The sequence below is a fragment of the Camellia sinensis genome, chromosome 7, assembly GCF_055761805.1.
Source record: "Camellia sinensis isolate YWXY chromosome 7, ASM5576180v1, whole genome shotgun sequence".
NCBI lineage: Eukaryota > Viridiplantae > Streptophyta > Magnoliopsida > Ericales > Theaceae > Camellia > Camellia sinensis.
This window is the reverse complement of record NC_138967.1, coordinates 149,609,813-149,633,940: the sequence shown is the minus strand read 5'-3', so window position 1 is coordinate 149,633,940 and position 24,128 is coordinate 149,609,813. Positions and strand designations below refer to the sequence as shown.

The 24,128-nt window shown below is 35.1% G+C and overlaps 1 protein-coding gene across 1 annotated transcript; it reads left to right on the top strand.

The window, feature by feature from the left end:
- The first annotated feature begins 1,156 nt into the window (after positions 1–1,156).
- On the top strand, positions 1,157–23,481 carry LOC114318616 (receptor-like protein 7). The gene is made up of 7 exons (XM_082881242.1): positions 1,157–1,201; positions 1,508–1,585; positions 1,663–1,765; positions 1,973–2,064; positions 19,935–21,665; positions 22,660–22,809; positions 22,930–23,481. The coding sequence occupies exons 1-7, from the start codon at positions 1,157–1,159 to the stop codon at positions 23,479–23,481; spliced, it is 2,751 nt and encodes a 916-aa protein (XP_082737368.1).
- The last annotated feature ends 647 nt before the right edge of the window (positions 23,482–24,128 follow it).

Sequence of the window (24,128 nt, the reverse complement as noted above, 5' to 3'; positions counted from 1 at the left end):
GGTGGTGGTGCACGTGTGGTGATTTTTGGGTCTAATGGGTCTACTCCATTTTGTCCATAACCTCTCTCTCTACAAAACTTGGGTGTCCCTTGGAGCCTACCCCAAGTTCCAAACCCATACCTTATAAATCCACAAAGCTCTTCCCACCAAACCAGTGTGGGACAAGCCTTAAATCATACTTTTAAGAAATTTCCACCAAAACTCTATTTCCATAGAGCTCACTTTGGCTTCAATTTTCCATTCATCCGATAATGGTTTTGAGCAACCAAATATACTACGTGAATCACAACGCGGCATAAAACGCGTTACTACTTTGACTCGCAAAATTCGGCGCATGGGTCCCATTTAAAAATTAGACCAAAGTTAAGAAAAATTCTGTTTTCCAGATTTTTCCAAAACTCATTTCTAACATTATTCAAATTGAAACTATAAGGAATAAAATAAAATTTAGGTTAAACTATAAGGATGAAAAGTGTAAGTAACCCAAAAATAAATAAATCAATGTGAATGGCAGTTTTTTGGGGGTATTTACACCCAAAAAAAAAAATAACAAAATACAAAATACAAAATACAAATCCAAAGTTTAACTTTTGTAACAAAATAAATTCTAAATATTTAATTTTTTTAAATTTAAACACTAATCTTTTGATTTTTTTTTTTCAATCTAAACTATTTACTTATTTCCAGTAAATAAAACCAATGGGCAAAATATTTTTATCATTAAACTCACTGTAAATGTATATAATTTTTTTAGAGTGCTGCTATTAGCACCTGCCAAAATTTTTTGGACCCCCCATTTTATGATTTTTTTTTAATTACAATTATACCCTAAAGTAAAATTATATTAAAAGACATTATTAAATGGAACACCCATCTATCAATAAGAACTAATACTCTATAATATTAGACACCCACCCCCACCCCCACCCCTACCTCCAACTCCAACTCCAACTCCAACTATACGTATTCCATATTTGTAAACCCTAAACCTATTACTTTTCATAACCAACTAACATAAACCCTAAATCTATTATGTTTTATAATCATCTTAAATCCTGAATGTGTCATCTTTATCACCATCATCAACGCTATTGAACTTAAAAGGTTTGCTTCAAGTATAACGTATACTTCATCACTTATTTCATTGTGTAGAGCAATGGAGGACGAAGACAACAATTCTAGTGAGACCGGCGTTCCATTGGTAAGTTTATCTGTCTTGCATTAACATTCTCAATCGTTTTCGGTTGTTCTTGTTTTGTTCGAGCTGTTCGGTACTGGTTTGCTAACTGTTAGAATTATGTTCGGTAATACAGTACTGAACATAATCCTTTCGTTCAATACATAGATTCCGAACATTAATACAGATAGTCAGTACTGCTGAACCGAATATCATCTTTATTTTCGTCACTGTTGAACTGAACAAAACCATTAGTTTCGGGACTGTTGAAATAAACATCAAATGAACATCATTTCTCAATTTTGAAATTACATTCACACGTGTTTTCAGGGTGATACTTCGACTAGAGGCAGTAAGGTTGATTCAGAACTTGTAATGGATTATTGTAATGAATTTGTTACTCATGAGGTGAGTCTTTGATTGTTTTACAAATAATGTACCTTTTTTATGTGCAATAATTAGTTAGTTTAATTTATTTATTTCAGATATTCAAGAGTCGAGATGAGTTAATTCGATGGGCACGTCAAGTTGGAAGAAGAAATGGATTCGTTATTGTCATGCAGAAATCACATGAGGGTGGTATTCGAGGTAGGAAGCCAAGACTTAGCTTAGCTTGTGAGAGGAGTGGATCTTATAGGGACACTCGAAAAAACAGTAGGCCTAAGACAAAAAAAGCAAGACTAACTGGTACAAAAAAATGTGAATGTCTTTTTTTATTGAAGGGCCAAAAATTAGCCACAAATGATGACTGGATCTTGATAGTTGTTTGTGGTGTGCATAATCATCGTGCTGCAGAATATCTTGAGGGTCATTCTTATGTTGGAAGGTTGTCACATGAGGAAACCTCTTTGTTGGTAGACATATCGTCTTTCTACCAAGTCGTTTTGGTCCACTTGTCTATGCAACAATGTTTGACATTCCTCCCTCTTAGGTCAATACCGAAGTCTGTTACCTCTCGCAAGGAGATATGTATTGGCTTTGTCAACAATAACCATTTGTTCAAGTATTGGTTTCTAATATTTTTGTACATTCTTATATATTATAACGACAAATTTCTTAATAAGGACAACATTTTCGTACATTGTAATATATATATATATATATATTTTGTAGCTCATTTTGGAGCTTGGTCATCCTATTCCACCCATAGTAACTAACTGGCGGAGGTACCATGACCCTTGTGCAGTAGGCTGGGAGGTTGCATGCAGTTCCAGAGTACAACATTTCAAATCACTCATCAGTCTAGACGTAGCCACAATCGAAACAGTAGACTTGGATGAGGACTAATGTCATATGAATGAGCTAGGAAATAGAATTATAATGGATTTCAATTATGTAATTTTATTTATTAAACTAACTTAGAATGAAAAAGAGTGAATTGGAATGGATTTAAGTTATGTATTTTGAATAGATTTAATTCATGTTATTTTCTTTGTTCTAATGAATTGGAATGGCAAACCGTGAATTGAAATGAATGTTATTTTCTGTGTTATATTGAATTGAAGTTGATGAAAAAAGTTAATTGGAATGGATTCAAGTTACACAGTGATGAGCAAATTTTGTTCGGACATACTGTGCTGACAAGATCATTATTGCTCGACAAAACAGGTCTGAACAAAATACATTTTTTCGGCTACACAGTGGTGAACAAATTATTTTTATTCGATTCAACAGTGCTGAAATGAGTAGGCCAGCAACTGTGAAAGGGCTAGCAAGCATTTATGTTCGGCACTACAATACTAAAAAAACCATATATGTTTGGCATTACAGATAAACCCTTATAAAAGAATCAAAAACATTAATCAAATCATTTGCCAAAACTGACAGAGGCTTGCAGCATTATGAGTATGGTAAGTCATACTTAGGACACAAAAGGTGCATGTTTTTAAGCATTGTAAAATTGATAGATGCAAAGTACAATTAACCCCAACTAAAATTAATGAGATACTAACCAAACTGTACATTTTTTTTTAATTCAGAAAAAGAAACCAAACTATGCATTGGTATAGTTTAATTTGATCCACCCAAAATCATCCATAAACAAAACTTAACCTCTGCATTCATGTCCTGCATATTCCGAATTCCCATCAATATTTACAAACCTTGAATCAAATTTGAATATATATATATATATCATAATAACACAAAAATAAGTCGATTTTTCACAAGACAAAAAAAAAAAAAAAAGGGAACCAAAACTAAACGCTACCATCCCCTTCGACCACATTAGAACTAGTAGGATTTTCAGACAACAATTGTCTACAAGTTGGACATGAAGAGTGTGACACTAACCAAGTGTCTATGCATTTTATATGAAAACCATGGTTGCATTGGGGCAAAATTCGTACCTTCTCTCCCTCCACAAATTCTCCTAGGCAAATCGGACAGTCGATCGCCGGAGTGTCTAGCCCGGACTTATAAACCACCATCGGAATCTGACTCAGCGCATCCCTCTTCAGCCCCGTCGTGGCCAACCGGGCAGCTGTCTAATCCGGGTTCTCGAATGCAAGTCTTTGGCTACACCTTGAAGCACTTGAAGCACTTGATTCAAAAGTGTTGAAGCACTTCACCAGCAAAATGGATTCAATCGACGTAGAGAAGATGAATGCAGTAGACCGACGGTCAGGGAAGGAGAGAGATGAAAAATTAGGTGGGTGTGCATTTCATTGTGAAAATATTATGAATATGGGTAGATTTGGTAATAAGTGGGGTGTCCAAAAAAATATTATTAAAATTTAGGGCTTAGGGTTGGGGTCCAAAGAAATGGAGGGTTCAAAGAATTTTGGTAGGTGCTAATAGCACCACTCTTTTTTTATTGAGTTTAATAATTAAAATACTATTTTTTTTATTGATTTACTTAGTGAAAAAAAAAAGAAAAATGATTTAAATTGAAAACAAATTAGAAGATTAAGATTTTATTTGGTAAATTATAAATTAAAATTTTGTTTTATTACAAGAATAAATCCTTGGGTCTTTTTTCTTTTCTTTTTTTTTGTAATTTCTCCTATTACTTTTTCAATTTTCTTTTGCCTCGTCTTTTTTATTTACAAATTTATCATCAAATCCAATATACAAACAATGTCCTAAAATTGTATCATTACTTAATATTAAGTTGAATTCAATTGTTTAAATTGAGTATGGTAGGTTATATTTGAATTTTGAATTTATGTTTATAAAAATTTAAAAATTATAAATAAAAAATTATTTGTTGTCTATTTTTATTTCAAAAAGTTGTAAGCTATTTACAAAATTTACTAATTTTTTTTTTTTGGTTATATATATATATATATATATATATATATAAAAGAAGCTAGTTCATTCTTTTCTATCTATTCTGCTTCTTTCGGCTAGCACACACCGCTCATCGTAACAATCATTGGTTACTTTCTCTAGCCTTCTCCAAAAATCACGTTCACTCTTGACAATCACCTGTAGTTAATAGCAATCAACTTGGCTCATTGACAACTACCTTCAACCTCCACATCTCGCGAGTAATCACCTTTAGTCATCGCTTCTCACCTATTTTTAAAATAAATTTTAAAATGCGTATGTGTACTAATTTTTTTATTTTTATTCTTATAAAAAATAAACATAAATATATTTAATATTTATAAAAAAAATAATAATAAACTATAAACTTTACCCAACAATGTCTAAGAAAATTACATGGGCTGCGCATTTGATTTTAAAGACCGACAAACCACGGTACAAAATTAGGCCGACTATGATCGAGTAATAAAAGCTCCATTTGGATGAATGTGATTTGAAAAGTATGAATTGACATTAATTATTGAAGGAGAACTGTTTAAATTTAGGGGTTTTTTAGGAATGGCATTTTTTTTTTATTTCCTCTTTAATGAATTTTTTTTTTATAATTTTTTTAAAAAAATTTAGGGTACTAAATTCAACTTGACAAGACGAATCGAAAAATTATAATTTTTAAAAAAAAAATCAAAAAAAATCCAGAAAAAACAAAAATAAGTCAAAATAAGAAATCTTTTTCGGCTTATTTTCGTCTTTACTGATTTTTTTAAAATTTTTCAATATATATATATATATATATATATATATGTATATATACTTTTTAGATTTGTGTTGAAAAGACAGATTAGAAAAGTAAAAAAAATGTGACATAATTTTGAAAAAAACAAAAATACTACAGATAAAAAAAATCGAAAAAAGAGGTGCATTTCCCCGCCCAAAAAAAAAATGACAGTTTTACCTATACATTTAGGATTCAATTAAATAATTTTATTAGATGATCGATTTCAAATAACTTTTTCCCTTCTTTGTTTTTTAATCATATCAATTTTATATCTAAATTATTTGATTTTAGATTAATTTCACCACTACAATCAATTGATGTCCATTATAGCGTTTTTGGTTTAGACCCTACTCATTTTGTATTCTGGACCCGGGTTTCATAACCTCGTAAGGTTGTTCATGTCTTTTTCCTCTTATTCTTACTTGAGTTTGGCTATTGGGTTGTATCGAGCATGTTTGGAACAACTTGATTGCTTAGTTTTCAAACTTTTGTTGCCAAAAATTTTGGTCTTCCGCTCGAGCGGCACTTCTTACACTCGAGCTGGATTTGCAAACTCTCAGTACTTTCGTAGGCTTGCAAAACTACTGGAAGAGTATATTCTATGCTCGAGCGGGTGGGCGCTCGAGTGGCCTTTTCTTGAGCTTGAGCGTTGGTCTGTTGTCTGCAAAACTACTAGATGTGTGTATTCTGCGCTGGAGCGTCACTTCTTGCGCTCGAGCAGAACAACTTATTATGTCTGACGCTCGAGCGTCGTTTCTTGCGCTCGAGCGGACTATGTGTATTTCAGCTCATAAAAATGACATTTTACATCACTTTTTCATATCTCTTTCTCTCTCTACTCTTCAAAAACCCTAGATCTAGAGCTCCTCTTTCTAAAATCTCTCTCTCTCTCTCTCTCTCTCTCTCTCTCTCTTCATTTTCACTTAGATCCATTGAGTTCTCTACCCTAGTGTCTTTGAGAAAAAGGTGGAGCACGCCGAGGGCTCGCATTTGATCTGGATAGATTTCTGTTTGAGCATCTTTGAAGTTTCTCATTTTCTCCTTTGATCTTCTAAACTGGAGGTTGTGATTTTCTATACTTTCATATGATTTTTCATTTAGTTATGAGTTTGTTGTGTAACAATGGTGGAATTTAGGTATACTATGAACAAATCTAGGGTTTGGGGTATTATATCAAAAGAGGGGTTTCTAAGTGAATGAGCCATAAATGGTTATGGGGTTGAATATGAGGTTATATTGCAAAAAAATAGTTGATTTTGGCATTTGGGTTGATATTTGGGAAAGAGGGGGTTTGCCCTAAAAATGTTTCAGATATTTATTTTGTATAAATAAATGGAATTGGTATTGAAAATATGAAATTGAATAGATGTTGACATAAATGGTGGAGAAGAATATGTATTATCACTCACCTATGAAATTTTGAATAAATTGTCTGCCTTGAGATTGAATATTTGTTTAGAAATATCTGTATTGGGTTATCGGTGGAGAATAGCTATGATTATTGTAGAAATTGCATAAGGATTAGGTGAATTGAAACCAATCTCTTGTTGGTTGTCATTGAATATGACTATGTTTTAAATACATTGTATATGTATGATGTTTAGAAGGAGAAAGGGGGTATACTTCATGTTTGGGAGGAGAAAGGGTATGGATGTATAAAATACTGCCCAATCCACTAAAACCGCACCGATCCGCATTAATCTGCATCGCTCTAACCGCTAATCGCGATTTAAACTTTAAAATTTATAATCCGCCAACCAAACCGCTCCGCTCCGCTATAGTTAATACATATATATTTTTTAACTTCCAATAAAATATCAATGTAAAAATGAGTGTGAGAGAGATTTAATGTAATGCCCCGAAATATCCCAACACAAATTAGGCACATTAACCAACATTCATTAAGGAATAAAGATAGATCTCCAACCCTTTTCATCATTAATCAATAAAGAGTATGCAAAAGTTCTACATGCAAATTATTCATTCAACGGTAAGAAAACACATGAATCTGTAGCATGTAGAGCATTAAATCCTAAAAAAATAAAATGCCCTTAAGGGCTTACATCTTCCAAGGCTTGAGCCTGGTTACACAAAAATGGTTTCACGAACCCATACATTTAAAGCCCTTGGCTAGCAAATAAATTCACAACAAAAATAGAGTCATCTACTCTTCACAAAATATGTCCACGCCCTCAACCCGGTGGGATCACTACATCATTTCCTACACCAATATCCCATAGGAGTGAGCATAAAGCCTAGTAGAGAATCATTACAAAGTATACATAGTTATGCAAGATTCCCAATATTAAATGCAAATGCCATGCAATGCCAATTTAAGGAGAATTTCATTTACATGCTCTTTTGAAAATCACCATATTCAACAACAATTTGAAATCTCAACAATTCCGAAACTTACAATTTTATTCCATAGGGGCGGTAAATACGACTCAGGTAATCCCTAGGTTGGTGTCTGCAAGTAGGCTCAACTAGCACTACCAAAAACCCCACTTTACTGGTTGGTAACTGGAAAGGAAGTGGTACCTCATCTGCATGTGTTTTCGGTCTTTCACCCCGGACACTCAAGCCAACTTATCAATTTCATCTACACCTCCTATCCGGACTTACCAACATATTTACCCCATAAACATTTCCATGATTTCGTTTCACAATATTTCAATTTTAATGAAAGTTTTAATTCCCAATCCAATGTTCTTGACATGCAAGGTTTTAGAGAAGCCAATGCAACAATTATCTATTCTACATCATATTTCTCCACTTTCAACATAATTTCAACAAATATTCTATGATGATCAAAATTTCCTTTTTCACCTTTCAATGCCATTCCACAAATAGCCAAAAGCTTGCTACCATTTATCAATAAATATAACAACATGTCCACAATTCATGCACTTCCATCATTTTCATCATTTCAAAGTTATAGCAAAATTTGGACAACAACCTCCAATCTCAATAATTCTCACGTGTAGAGAAACCCATCATCAATATATATACATTTGTAATAAAACAAGGAAACTCTCCACTTTCTTTACTTATCACGGCACACAACTATGAATTTATATATATATATATATATATTATCACCCATAAACCCTCATCTTCCTTTATTTAAGGAAATCCCTAAAATTTCTAGGTTTTCTTCTTTACAAACACACACACACACACTAAACACTTGAAAGGGACTCAAAGGAACACACCATTATCTTGCTTAAGATGATTTCAACCCTTAAGATGCTATCTTAGAAAGATTTGAGATTTTAAAACCCACTTTTGAAAATCTCTACATTTTGGGCCACAAAATCAAAACCAACATAATAACTTCAAGAAAACCTTTAAATCAACATCACTATTGCAAAACATGTATATATAACTCAAAGAAGTCCCTACCTCAAGTTTCGGAGAAGATGAGAGAAGAAACCCTAGAATCAAAAGGTGTCAAAATTCAATCTCCACCACACATGATGTAGTTCTTGCTTTGCTAACCAAGATTTGTGAAAGAAAATGAGTCAAAACTCAATTGATTGCAAGGAATCAAAGGTTCTTGAAGTTTGGTGAGAGTTTTTAGAGAGAAAGAGGAGTAAAATGATGTTTAGAGTGAGAGAGAAATGTCCCAAAAGTAATACATACACAGCCAAATAAAGAGAAAAAAATAGAGATTCGGACTACCAGCGTCCCGCACGTGTGGAGCCTGCTTCCCGCACGTGCGGCCTTCATCCCTGCACGTGTGGCCATCTCCTCCGCCCCTCACTCCGCACCTGCATATAATACAGTGTGCAGCCCTCCAAAACTCACCTTTCCCCGCACGTGCGGCCCTGGCCCAGCAGTCTAGAATTTTTCTGGTTCGCTCCCAGGGACTCCGGACTCGGCCGTGCACCCTCCGAAACAAATGACGCTCAACCCGGAGTTAGACAAGGACCGGAATTTGAAAGAAAACTCTCGAACACCACAGACTCAAGGAGGACAAAAAGAAACAACACGCAATGAAACCAGTCATCACATTTAAGATATGAAATTTATTACAAATTAGTGGTTATATATATGAAACATATTATGTAAAATTACTTTGTATTATATATCTAAAAAATATTATACAAATTAGTGCTATATATTATGCAAATGTATGATAATTAGTTAGAATATTTTTCAATCCGCCAAAAACCGCCCAAAACGAAATTTGTCGATCCGCTAATCCGCTAACCTACCATTCGGTTTGTAATTTTACTTTCAAACTGCCCGAACCGCACGACGCACATCCCTAAGAAAGGGGATGGACTCTATTGAATTAAGTTGGCCTGTGTGTCCAGGATGGAAGTCCCGAAACCGCGCATATACTTGGGTGCCGATTCCCGTAGACGAAATTTTTGTAAAATATCAAATTGAAGTGTTCGTGTGATTGTTGTGTTTATTAGAGAACCACTGAGTTGTAGTCTCAGTTGGGTTGTCTGAAAAATAATGAAATTGGCTCATGAAATGAATTGACTTGAAATAAATTGAAGAACAATGGATTGATATATAAAATTTGGTACTTTATGATTTTGAGGAATACGAATGATTTGTCACAAGCATTGTATATGCACATTGTACTTATACCTTTATTAAGATTCATATATTGTGATAGATTATTTCTACTGGGTCTTGGCTCACCCTACTTGCGAAAAACCATTTTCAGGTGTTGGTAATATGCCTTTGCCAATGTAATGCACAACTTTTTATTACTCGAAATCCATTACCAAATTCCTTGAATTAATTCAATTTCAAGGATAACATGCAGAAACTCTTTACATTAACGAGAAAGGATAAATAAGGATTCTCTCATCCGAATACAAAATGAATGCAACAGGAGAATAACTAAATAAATTGCCCGTAAGCTTACATCTTTAAAAGTAACAGAAAGGGTTTAACCATTTTTACAATAATGACATTCCATCCACAAATAGAAAGGGCCCCATGGCCAACAACTAAGGGTGACCCTCGATCTCGAGCACTTGCTAACATCACCTGAAAAAAATTTAGCAACGTGGGGTGAACAGAAAGTCCAGCAAGGATCCCAACATGATCCTAAACAATAACAACCTACAGATAGCTATGATTATGAATGCTTCATATCATATCATATACATATTGTGGCGGTTTATAATCAAAGTATACATACATAGATATTTTTCTCAAAATCATCCAATTTATTCAACAACACAACCAGTTCACATTTACTTCTCATTTTTCCATCTTTAATAAAATATCACATAATAACCGTATTTTTCATCTTTAACAAAGTATTGCATAATAACCGTATTGCCCTTGAAACAAATCACAAAGATCCGATTTTTCTTTTCCTTGATTCTTACAACCTCCATGCATAATTACATTTATGATTTTTCATGCTTTAAACCCAAGGTTAAGGAAAATGCTATCAACAATCAATTTGATACACCCACGTGTACACATAACCATTTAATTCAAGAGATGGAAACAACACACACCTAACCACTACCTACTAAACCTTTAAGACAACTTGATCTCCCAGAACCACAATCATCATAACACAGTCACATTGAAACAATAATAATAAACAACTCTACTCTACCTGCCTTAAGCACGATAAGCCAACGGTACATCTTTTCAGAACAAAATGCCAATTTTCCAGACACCGGCTGCAAAGTAATGGTACCTCTGCTAAGTTCTCCAGACGCTAGCTGGAAGGTACTGGTACCACTTATTCTTAGCACGACCAAGTTCTCTAGGTGCTAGCTGGAAGGTACTGGTACCTTATATTCTTAGCGTGTGCACAATTTCAAACCATCATATGGACTTGCCTTTTTCTCGTGTCCTGCCTTTCGGAAAAGTTTGAAAAGAAAGGCCTCACAGTTCGGACTCCTGTGGTTCTGAATCTAGTCTCACAAGTGCAATGTGAAACTGATAAACACCAAAGAGTCCAAATCTAGCAAATCGTTTTGGAAAATTGATTTTGAATTAAAAAGTGCCAAAATTGGACTGCTTTTCCAGATACAGAGTCCCCACCTAAATATATTAGTTTTGGGAAAATTTAGAAAACCCTGACTTGTGCCGAAGGCCACGTGTCCGTCATCACCAAAGTTGCCTCGGCTCGGGAACTTAGGTACAAAGGGGGAAAGGTCATGAAATGAGCACCCCCGCTCGCCCGATCAAAGATCGGCCTTTACTAATCATGATATGAGCTTTTATAAACATTATGCATTCTTATTCCTATTATTGAACTAGCTTTACTATGTGATACGCACAAAAGCAAGTATAGACTAGTTTGCCCAACTTGGAACAATTCAACTCATGTTTGTTTGTGAAAATAGTTTGAATTTGCCACCAAACGTAGTGGGCTTAAAACATGATTTGCCACTTAACAAAGTGGGCTTGAAACGCATATTCATTGAACTGTTCCAATTCAAACAATAAGTCTTCATCTATAGGCATTCATGCAGTTTAGCAAGTAAGCACATAGCCTTATGGCAAGCATGCTAATCATGGCAACATGGCAATCACACTCATGCAAGTATGCTAAAGCGTCAAAGCTTACCGAGTACTCCAAGCCAAAACAAAAGCTAGTTAGAAAGATGCATGATCCTAACTATACAAGATGCCTAATGCAACGCATGCGATAACGCAATTAATAGGCTCGGCTACTAATATGACATATGAATCGATTTGAACAACATGCGATTTAAACACGTATTCAAAGAAGATATTGAAATAACAATGCAATTTGAATGATGCACCGAGCCTCGGTGCATGCAAGACAAATGAATGGATGCAATCATGCAAGCATAAGGTATGCTAATTGAAAATGTCCCTAATCTAACCATCAAAAGCGATTAAATAAAAGGGAAAAAGACGTGGGGTTGGGAGACATACACACACACGCACACTTATTACAATATTATGCCCTCGCGAAGGAGGGTCCAAATGAATAAGCTAACCAACTAGCTATGCTAATTAAACTAATTATTACAACACTTGAGACTAATTAACTATTCTAAGCTAATTGAATATTACAAATAAACTAACTAGCTAGGTACTTAACTAATTAATTGCAAAACAACTAAACTAATGAATTACAACACAAATTAATCAACTAATTAACTAGACAAGTTAACTAAACGGCCTCGGGAAACGAGGGATGCATGCATGCTCGGTTCCTCCACCCGAAAAGTCACCGTTTTGCTGCTGCGAGCCTCTGTTTGCACATTTGAACAGCAAAAACTTTGCCAACTTCCAAAATACCTCTGCTCCACCTCAGGAACACATTGTGCAAATTTCATTGGCGCCCGACAGGGGCCCTATCGGCTACCAATGGTGGCCGATCAGCTGCTAGTGGTGGTCGGTCGGCCACTGATGACATAAACTCCTCTTTTTGCTGCAATAGAGAGCAGACAGAGCAAAACAGTGTATTCTTACAGATTATTTGCACACTTTACCTCTCATTTTCATCGGGAGATCAAAGGAGGGACAAAATTTGGGTTTACAAACCATCAATCAAGCAATTTCATTGCATGATGGTTTGTGAAACCAATTATGCAAGTTCAATAAATGAAAAATGAGACCAAAGGACCATCACCCTATCATGCATGATCAAGGGCAATGGAGACCAAGGAAAATGGTACATTTCATCACTTTTGAGTATTAAATGTCTCATTTCCCTTGTGTTCAAACTAACGTCCGATTTGAACACATGTAATGCAACACAAAGGATGTTTATCTTGCCTCTTTTACTTGTCCAATTTTGTTTACTCATTTTAATTACCAAAGTCATTTTTTAATTGATTTGTCCATTAGTGAGTGTCCTCTAATGGAAAGATGACACCAACAACAAGTTGCTTTGGACATGAAGGAGGTATTACATTGTTGGTAATGAAGCCCCTAAGGGATTAAACCATTAGGTGCAACACCTCCATTTCATACTTAGGCAAACAAGTGGTTTGAAACCACTTTCAAAGCAAACAAAAGAGTGAAGAATGGAGGGAGATTGCAGAGATTATAGTGCTGAAATGAAGTGCAAAATAACACTAAAACATGCTATTAACTCAAAACAATGATGATTAAAGCATTAAAACATCAAGTTAATGAAGGAAATTACACCACAACTATGCAATACAAGACTCAAATGAATTAACTAGCCCAAAACAGGGCCAAAACAGGTCAAAACAGAGCTTAAAGCATGCTGGACTTAAGCCAAAAAAGCTAAAATAACAAGCTAACATGTGAGACTAACTAGGCATGCAAACAAGACACAAGGAAGGGAGGCTAACCCATCCAATTTTCTACTTCAAAAAAAGGTTTTTACCACTGAAAAACCTCTGAAATTCAGTGGTTAAAAGGCCCAAAAAAGTTAGTTTAAAAGTGATGAAAAATGGTACAAAAGCTTAACAAACAAAAGAGCAAGAAGGGTGGACCACCCCCTAACTCAAAGAGACCTCAAACCAACACTTTTAAGTCACAAAAATAGAGTTTTTGACAGTTCAAAATCAGCCCAAAAGCAGTTGAAATAGATGGCAAAACCAAGATACAAAACAAGTATAAACAAGGTATGTGCTATACCTTTGAAACAAAATACAAAATAGCCAATAATCTAAGCTCAAACCACCTTCTAGAGCTTAAACAAGACTCCAAGTAATCTCAGCCCAAAGGTGAGAGTATTTGGTTAAGGGTTGGTATGCAAAAGCTAAGGACTTGTGAGCAAATGTGTACAAAATATCAAGAGAGAGAAAGAGAGAGAGAAAGATATTTTTGCTCTAATTTTTCTAACCCTCCAAAATGGGGGAGGAACCCCCTATTTATAGAAAAACACCCCTTGAGCTTAGAAACATCTCACCATACATGTGCATGGAGATGTAGCTCAGTGTGCAACAGCTGGCACAGCTGTCAATAAATATATGGGAAAAGGCACTGGTGACCGTTGGCCACCACTGATAGCCGACCGACCACCACTGGTGGTCGACCGGCCACACCCATGGCCGACAGCCTTGGGTGGTGGCCAACAAGTTACCAAGAGGTCTAGACACCAAGTTTTGGTCCAAAACAAGGCACAGAAAGAATAAGGTTTAAAGGCTCAAAAACAGGGCATTCCGCCAAGGACTTCGGGTGCTCAAAACAAACACGAACATACACAATCATCGAGTGCACAAGCGATGATGTCCAAGTCTTGAGGAGAGTTAAAAATTGGGTGTCTATACATCACTTTGTACAACAAGCATAAATAACTCGAGTATACTACATACACGTAATCATTTCAACATCACAATGTCATCCTCCACCGATGACCCAGGACAAAACCTCTAAACAATATGTATTAAATACACATAATACAATTAGTTTGTAGCGATCCCAGTTTTGCCACTTTGCTAAGTATGTCGGGAGTTGAGTCACCTTATATAGCTTACGGGGGTCGAGCTGCCCGGTTAGCTCACCGAAGCAAAAATGCAAAATGCATTCGAAATTGTTTGTCCGCTCGAGCGTCCGTTTATGCGCTCGAGCGGAGAATGTTGGGTTCCAGAAATTTGACATGTCTGTAAAAAAAAATACTGGGAAAGTATATTTGACGCTCAAGCGGGACTTTTCACACTCGAGCGGACCATGTTATATCAGTCTGTAAATTAGGGTTTCAGAACACTTTTGCAGCCCCCCCTCTCTCTAAAACTCTCTAATTTTCAGATCTAGAGCTTTTCTCTCTAGAAGTCATCTTCTTTCTTTGATTTCTCCAAATCCATTGGGATTTAGGCCTAAGTTCTTCACCAAAGTTGGTTATCACCTCGAGGGCTTCGTTGTGTGCGGTGGAGATTGAGTTTCGACACCGTAAATTTTGGGGTTTCATCTCAAATTCTCTTCAAAACTTAAGGTAGGGATTTTCTTTGAGTTATATATATATATATATATATATTTTTGCAAGATCTAGATGATTTTGAAATCATCCTTTGACTTGCTTTGAAAATGAGTAGTTGATTCAAGAAGATGAATAATTTTCAAAAGTGGGTTTACTTTCTTGTTTCCTAAAAAAAAAAAAAAAAATGGAAATTGAGGGTTTTGAATTATGTTGATTGAAGAAAGTGGATTTTGGTGAGATTTCTCTCAAATGTTTGAAGATGGATGGTTTTGGTGAGAAAACCTAGAAATTGGGGATTTTTAAAAGAAGTTAAAAATCCATGGTTGATATTGTTATATTTATTTTGAATGCCCAAAATAAGTGATGTTTGGAAATTTCTTATTTATATTGTATAAATGACAAAATTTGAGAAATATGAGAGTTGTTATTCATTTTGAAAATTGTTATTCAAAATGTTGATTTAGTCTTGAAATGGCTAATTTGTTGAAAATGCTCGAAATATGGAACATGTGTTATTCCTCGGATGAATTGAAATAAATGTATATTTATTCATCTTGTGAAATTACATTGAAATGAGAAACGAGAATTTTGATCACAATGGTAGTATTATGTGGAAGAATTGTTACATTGTATTGATTATTGTTGCATTGACATATCAATTCATTTGATTACATTAAACTTTGAAAGTCGATTTGAAAACTTGCATTGAGAAAGGAATGTTGAGAAAACAAGTTTTCATAGAATGGTTTTGGGGTAAATACGTTGGTAAGTCTTGATAGGTGGTGTAGATGAAATTGAATAAGTTGGCCTGAGGGTCCAGGGTGAAAGACCGAAAACCCGCGTAGATAGGTGTCGAGCCTTCTGGTTAATACTGGTAAAAATGACAATTTAGTAGTACTAGTATAGTCTACTTGCAGACACCGACCTAGGGATTACCGGAGTTGTATTTACCGCCCTTGAAATAAATTATTAAGTTTTGAACAATTGAAATTGCATGACATCATTGAGCATGATGGTTTTCAAAAGATGAAAATGTGATTTATCTTCAAAAATGACATAGCATGGCATGTGCATTTCTTCTCTTGAGACTTGTATAAAATGTATATACTTTGTTAAGAATTTCCTACTGGGTTTTATGCTCACCCTACGGGATTTTTGTGCAGGAAAAGATGTGGTGACTCTATTTTGTAATCCAAGGGCTGTATTTGTGCGGGTTTGAATAACCGTTTTGTGTAACCGGGCTTAAGCCTTGGAAACTTGTAAACCCTTGAGGGTATCTATTTGTTTGTTTTATTTTGTTTTGAATTGAATGTATTATCTCATGAGAACTATTTGTGTCATGTAATGCAAGTATGGGAATTTATTTATGTTTTCCTTTAAAGAACCATGATCGTTGTATCAACATTTGGGCTTAGAAATTGGGGCATTACATAGCCAATTCTTATGAGGCATTAAGTCCAACAATAACAATAATAGTCAAAGGTTCTTAACTTCTACCTAAAGTTCTTTCTCAACTTGCAAAAGAGTTATACTTTCCTCTTCTTTCCAAAATCAATTTCCTCAATTCCCAATTCACAATACACCAAGTCATAATCCACTCAAATTCAACTCAACAAAAGTGTAAACCAATGATTCTAATCTCATGGTTAACCCCCTTTTTAGCAATAGCAAGCTGCCAATTCTTTATACTCAACTATAATCAACCCAACACAAAGTTAATGCTAAAATTATGAGACCCGATTTAATCTCAAATTAATTACCAAATCATTAATCAAATTCCGTAATCCATAACATGATAATTTCACAATTTCAATCCTTTTTACCTATTAGGCATTATTACAAAAATTAGGGCTTTACCTCTTTTTAAATATGAACATGTTAAACCACTTCCCAAGTAACCCAAACAACAATCAATTTCACAAACCTCAATCTCAAATATCAAGTCTTCGATCCCCTTTCATGATTTTCAAAAAAATCCATAACAAACATGGGTTTTATGAGGTATTGAAAAAGATCAAAGAGATCCCTACCTCAAGGAGAGAAGAGGAGAAAAGCCAAAAATCAACTTCGCCGGAATTCGATCTCCACCGGTCAAAACGAAGCTCTCGATATACTCATCATTTTGGTATAAGGAACCAGTACCAAAATCCTAATGGATTCACAAGATCAAAAGGAAATGTAAAGTTTTGAGGGTTTGAGTAGAGAGGGATGAGAGAAAAGATTATAGAGAGAGAGAGAGAGAGATAGTTTGAAATAAATGAAAAAGGGACAAATGATCAATACATAGCTGAAAAACACAAAAATCGAGGCAGTTTCACGTCCCTGGCAGCACGTGCGAAGCCCCTCACCGCACGTGTAAAGCCCTTCCCGCATGTGCGGAATTTTTCCACCGCACGTACAATTAATATAGAACCAAAACATGTACCTAGCTCAACCCCGCATGTGCAGCCCCTAATCTGCACATGCGGTTCCACCCAACTCGGGCCAAACTTCTTGAGGTGATCCCAGTCCCCTCAATTTCGTCTTTACGCTCGAATTTGAAAATTTTAACTTGGTCTAACGCGAAGTGGATTTAACAAGTTCGAACTTCCAAACATCGATGCAACCAGGTCATCAAGTTACCGAACAAGAAAAAGGTAGATTCGAAAGGCACGTTCAAGTCGGGTGCAAGACACTGGATATCACAACTAAAGCAATAGCTTAGGAGGAAAAGGAGCTGAAGGCTTCTCTTTTGTATCGTGCTAATTGTTTTAATTCTAGCCAGGGGTTTTATATGTATTGGATTTGTATCTATTTTGTTGTAACCAAGTACGTCATTGGAAAGATGTAAGCCATTAAGACATGTGTATATCTGTTAACTCTCATTTCTTTATCTCTTGTAACACATGTTGCAGATTCAAGATGAGCCATTCATGAATGTATATCGCATGTGTCACCTTTTGTATATAGACTCTAATGAATGAAAGTATATTGCTTCTATTATTCTTCCGCTTATGAGTTGGGTTTAATTGTATTTATTTGGGGCGTTACATCCATAATCAAATAGAACTTGATGACATAACATTGAAATTTTATTTTACCACCCAATGTCAATTAGACTCTTGAATATATTTAAAAACTATATTTAACATACATATATATATATATATATATATATATATTTGTCTTAAAAGGTCAAAAAAAAAAAAAATTTTTAAATTAAAAAAAGCATTAAAAAAATTATAAAAAGCCTAGTTTAAGTCTCAAATTATCTTGATTCCGTCCTACATAACTAATTAAGCTCAAAATTCTTGATCAACTCTCTCTCTCTCTCTCTCGAAAATTGTAGCTAGCCTATTTCTCAAATTAATTTCAATAGAACTGATCGAATAGTAGTAGATAGAAAATTGTATGGATAAAAATTTAGACCACATTTCTTTTGAAAGAAACATCTTTTTTCAAAATTTGAGAAACAATATATTGAATGATGAAGATGAATATCCAAAGATTTCAGCCTACAATACCGAGGTTAATACTAACTTGATCATATCATTGACTTTGAAAGAATACTCAATAGTCCAAATACATTAATTTTTGGGGAAATAACCTGACAGTGATATCCAGAAAAATTAATTACAAAAATGTTTAAAATATTAATAATTATAATTATAGTCTTTTAGTGTAAATGTTCCTTAATTTTTTGTTTAAAATTTATATATATTTTTTTCATTTTCTTAGATGAAAATTTGTTATCTAATAATTAAATTTATTTTTTTTTTCTAATATATTCAAGGGTTTAATTGATTTTTTTGGATAGTTTAGGAGATACACACACACATATATATATATATATATATCAAAAGAAGTTTCGATGCCACATCACAATTGACAACAAAAGTAAAATTGATTTAAAATCAAATTATTTAAATATAAAATTGATAAAATTAGAAATTCATTGGTTAAATTTTTTTTTTAAATGATAATTTAGATAAAATAAAAATTCCACTATTTGAAATCTTAGTAAGCCAAAGGCCTTGTAGCCGGATAGCATATACATATAGGTTGGTTGTCAATCAAGTGGCTTAGGTTTGAGCAATCTCCCTTGTTGATCCCCTCTGCCCGCATTAGGCCCTAACATCTATTGTTCTATGTTGATTGGCCAGAATAAGTAGGAAAAAATCATACTGAATATTTTCTTTTAACTATCTGGATCTTATTAAAATACATCTACACTTTTTCAATTTAGCTTCTTACATAGTTTTTCTCTTGAACTAATATTGAATCTAAAATCCCTCGATTTGAAAGTCAAATCCATCCAAACGGACCTAACAAGTATTTAACAATTAAACTCTAGGACGTTTTGCGATGGGAGGTCACAAGTTCAATGTGTTTCTGTTGCCCTTTCCTTTCTAACAACTAAACCTTATTGATGCACACCGTATGATACAAAAAATGCAATGATATATTTTTTTTTTTGTCCCTTCAATGTAAATTTAAATTAAAATGACTAATTATAATGGAATGTTGCAAACTAGATTCTTAATCACCGATTAGGAATTCTGAGCACTAGTCATTTGCAAGGTTATTTGTCAATTCTTTCACCAATTTAATTATTATTTTTATACACAAGGACGTTGACACTTGTTTATAGACTTTTCCATGTTTCGTGCATGCTAGTTAGTATGTATTTTTGAGACACTCTAATCCCAACTATAAAAGCACATCACAGCCATTAGCTTCATCATCCAAGATTGGTAACTTAGAGTTTGTTATCCAACATGGGTTCATCTTTCTATCTTCATGTGTTCATGCTCTTGGGTTGTTTTCATCTTTTTATAATGTTGACTAACTCTTCCTCTTCTGCGCAGCCACTATGCCATGAAGATGAGAGTTCATCCTTGCTGCAGTTCAAGCATAGCTTTCTTATTAACAAGTTTGCTTCAGGTGATCGTTCAGCTCGTTCAAAGGTTGAATCATGGAAGAAGTTCGAAGGAAAAAGTGGTGACTGTTGCTCATGGGATGGCGTCAAGTGTGACCACAACAATGGTCATGTGGTTGGCCTCGACCTCAGCAGCAGTTTTCTCTACGGTTCTATCAACTTCAATAGTAGCCTCTTCAACTTGGTTCACCTCCAGAGGCTGAATCTTTCCGACAATCACTTCAATTATTCTCAAATCCCATCTAGAATCGGAAAACTTTCAAGGCTAACAAGTCTAGACCTATCCTACTCTGTATTTTTTAGTCAAATCCCTTCAAATATCTCATATCTTTCAAAGTTGGTCTACCTCGATCTCTCTGGAAATGCTCTGAAACTTGAAAACCCCAATTTGGAAGACCTAGTTCAAAATCTTACCAGCTTGAAGGTACTTGACCTCAGTTGGGTAAATGTATCTTCTACAGTGACTCGTGCATTGTCAAATATGTCTTCACTAACAACTCTTTTTCTTGAGAGTTGTCAGTTGTATGGTGAATTCCCAACGACCATTTTTCAACTACCAAACCTTCAGATTCTAAGGCTGGCAAAAAATTACAATCTCACTGGTAATCTGCCTGAATTTCACCTTAGTAGTCCCCTAAAGCAATTGGATTTAGTAGGATGTAATTTTTCTGGGATGCTTCCAGTTTCGTTCGGTAGTGTGACCGAACTCACCTGCTTGGACCTTCGTGTGAACCAGTTTTGGGGCCAAATTCCTGCATCCCTGGGAAACCTATCACAACTAACCGTCTTACGTTTTGGTGAAAATAATTTTGATGCACCAACCTTACCTTTGACACTTGGTAAGCTATCCAAACTCACTGACTTATACCTTGCAGATATAAAAATACGGGGTGAGATACCACAGTTTTTAGCCAACCTGACCCAGCTATCCACTTTGCTTATCAATTCAAATGAATTAGTTGGTCAAATCCCATCTTGGCTTATGAACCTCACCAAATTAACAGGTCTAGAAATCACAGACAATCAACTACATGGCATGATTCCAAACTCAATTTCTCAACTCAAATATCTTGAATGGCTTAATCTTAATCAAAACAACTTGAGCAGTGAAGTAGAGTTAGACATTTTTTCGAAGCTCCAAAACCTTGCTGCCTTGCAATTGTCAGGGAACAAATTGACAGTGGTTACCAAAAATATTACCAATGCTACACTTCCAAAGTTTAATGTTCTAGGATTGGAATCATGTAACATGAAAGAGTTCCCCAATTTCCTACAGTTCCAGGATGAATTGGAGGTGTTATTTTTTGATAATAACAAAATTCAAGGTGAAATACCAACTTGGTTTTGGAACAACACTAAAGAAAATATTCGAGAGGTCCAACTTGGGAACAACTTTCTGACAGGTTTTGAACAGCATCCAGATGTCATTCCACTGCGGTCACTACTATTTTTAGACCTCAGTTTTAATAGACTGCAAGGATCACTACCAATTCCACCACTGTCCACCATTGTTTATAAGGTCATTGGTAACTCGTTATCCGGAGAAATTCCACCATCAATAATCTGCCACAATAGTTCTCTTAAATTTTTAGATTTGTCTGATAATAACTTTAGTGGCACGATTCCTCAATGTTTGTCCAGTTGTAGTGATTCTCTACAGGTGCTCAATCTAAGTCACAATAATTTTCACGGCGCAATTCCTGACATGATGATTGATCTAAGTCAAAATCAATTACATGGTCTGGCACTGTTAGGTCCCTGTGTTGTCAAATCCGGAGACAAAATCTTGTGTGGATTCAAAACTTTGTTTTTCTGTTTTTGTACTGTCCGCTCGAGCGGAGACTCTTGAGCTCGAGCGTAGATTAGCAGGTCACAGTAGTTTGACAGGACAAGCACAGATACTGGTGGGTGTGATTTGACGCTCGAGCGGAAACTCCTACGCTCGAGCGCATCTCTGTTTCTTCGTATGCAGTTTTTGTTCAGTCCGCTCGAGCGGGCTATGTTGAGCTCGAGCGGAGATCGCGATTCAGATTCCTATTTAAAGCTGCTAACGTTGTTTTGTTTGGGACGGTTTTCCTAGATCTGATAAAAACAAACTAGGGTTGTGTTTAAAGTCTTCTGGGAGATTTTTGAGAGTTTTTCTTGATGTCTTGAGAAGAGTTCTTCACTCAGGATCTAAAATACATACATCAAGAAGTTGGTTTCTGTAAATTCAAGAAAGAGTTCTCTTCGGTGGATTCCGAAGATTCTAGCATACAGGGTCGAAAGGTGTTTGATTCTATATGTGAGTGAGGTTGTGGAATCAACTTCAAGATTGATCAGTTCCGAGATGAAGTCGTGAAAAAGAGTTACAGTAGATTCGAAGACAGATTGACTAAGTTGGGTAATTTGTAAGATATCTTTGTAATCTTTTTACTTCAGTAGTGGATTGATTTATGGCGTTTCGCCCGTGGTTTTTTTAATCACAGTTGGAGGTGTCCAATTGTGGTTTTTTCCACGTAAAAATCGTTTGTGTCGATTTATTATTTAATCTGACAAAACAAACAATCTAAATCACTTTCGTAAGTGCTTGTTGATTTAGATTGTGTGTTTTGGATTTTTGGGATTTGGAATATTTTAATCTTGATCTAATCACGAATCACTTAGATTTTCAGGCACCAAGATCATTGGAAAATTGTACAATGCTTGAGATTCTTCTTCTTGGTAACAATCAAATGGAGGGTACTTTTCCCTCGTGGTTGGGAGCTCTTCCTAAGTTACAAGTTCTTATTTTGCGATCTAACAGATTTCATGGTGCCATGAATGTTTCTCAAGCCAAATTAAAATTTTCAAAATTGCGCATCATTGACCTCTCTAACAATGGTTTCTCGGGTAACTTACCGTCATAATACTTTGAAAACTGGAATGCAATGATAATGGTCCAGAGAGAAAAGTTAACATATATGCAGGCAAGTCAAGACGCTCCAATTGGAATTGCAAATTCAAGATCGGGATCCGTAATTTTGTATACAATGCCTTACATGTATTCAGTAGCAATGGACAACAAAGGCACACATAGAGTATACGCGAAAATTCAAACAGCCTTCATAGCTATTGATTTGTCAAACAACAAATTCGGAGGGGAAATTCCTGAATCTCTTGGAAGGCTAAATGGGCTTCAGATGTTAAATCTTTTCAACAACAGTCTCACTGGTGTCATCCCATCATCCTTGGCAAATTTGACCGAGCTGGAATCATTGGACCTTTCGCAGAACTTGCTCTCAGGAGAGATCCCTCAACAACTCTCCCAACTCACTTTCCTTGAATTCCTAAACGTTTCTCACAACCATCTCACTGTCCTAATTCCTCGAGGGAATCAGTTTGATACATTTGAAAACAGATCATATGATGGGAATTCCGGGTTGTGGTTATCCTCTATCGAAGTTATGTGGAAATTCAGAGGCCTCACCACCACCATCCTTGTGCTTTCATGGTGATGATTCAAAGTTTCCAAGTGGTGTTGTTGACTGGATTATCATATTATTGGGTTATGGTAGTGGGCTAATAGTTGGGCTTGTTATTGGGCACACTCTGACTACAATGTATCATGAATGGTTTGTTGAGAAATTTGGAACAAGGAAGCAAACTCAAAAAAGGGTGCAAAGGAAGGGAAGAAGAAACCAACTCAGTAAGCAATGTTTTGTTCTGTAATATTTGTCTATGTGGATGCTATTAGCTTTTGTGAGAGTAATTATAAATAATGTTTCTGTGTAATTTGTAATTTCTCTTTTGAAGTAAAGTTATGTTTTATTGTAGTGTTTGTTATAATTCAAACTAGGTTTTTTTTTTTTTATTATTATTTTATTATGATTTAATGTGGTATGAAAATTATCATTGTAGCATCGGCTATAACTTATAGTGATTTTTTGCTGTAACTCAAGAGTAATGTTTTTTTGTTATGATACCATATGGTGTTGATTATGATTTATAGCATAGTCTTTTTAGCTGGGATTCATCACAATGTAGTGTAAGGTAATGTGACTTCTTTGTTTTCATAAAGTAGGTGCAAAATAATGTTTAGTCCTGGTTTGGCATTTATTTTGGGGCTAAATAATCATAAAAAGACAAAATTGACTACAAAAAT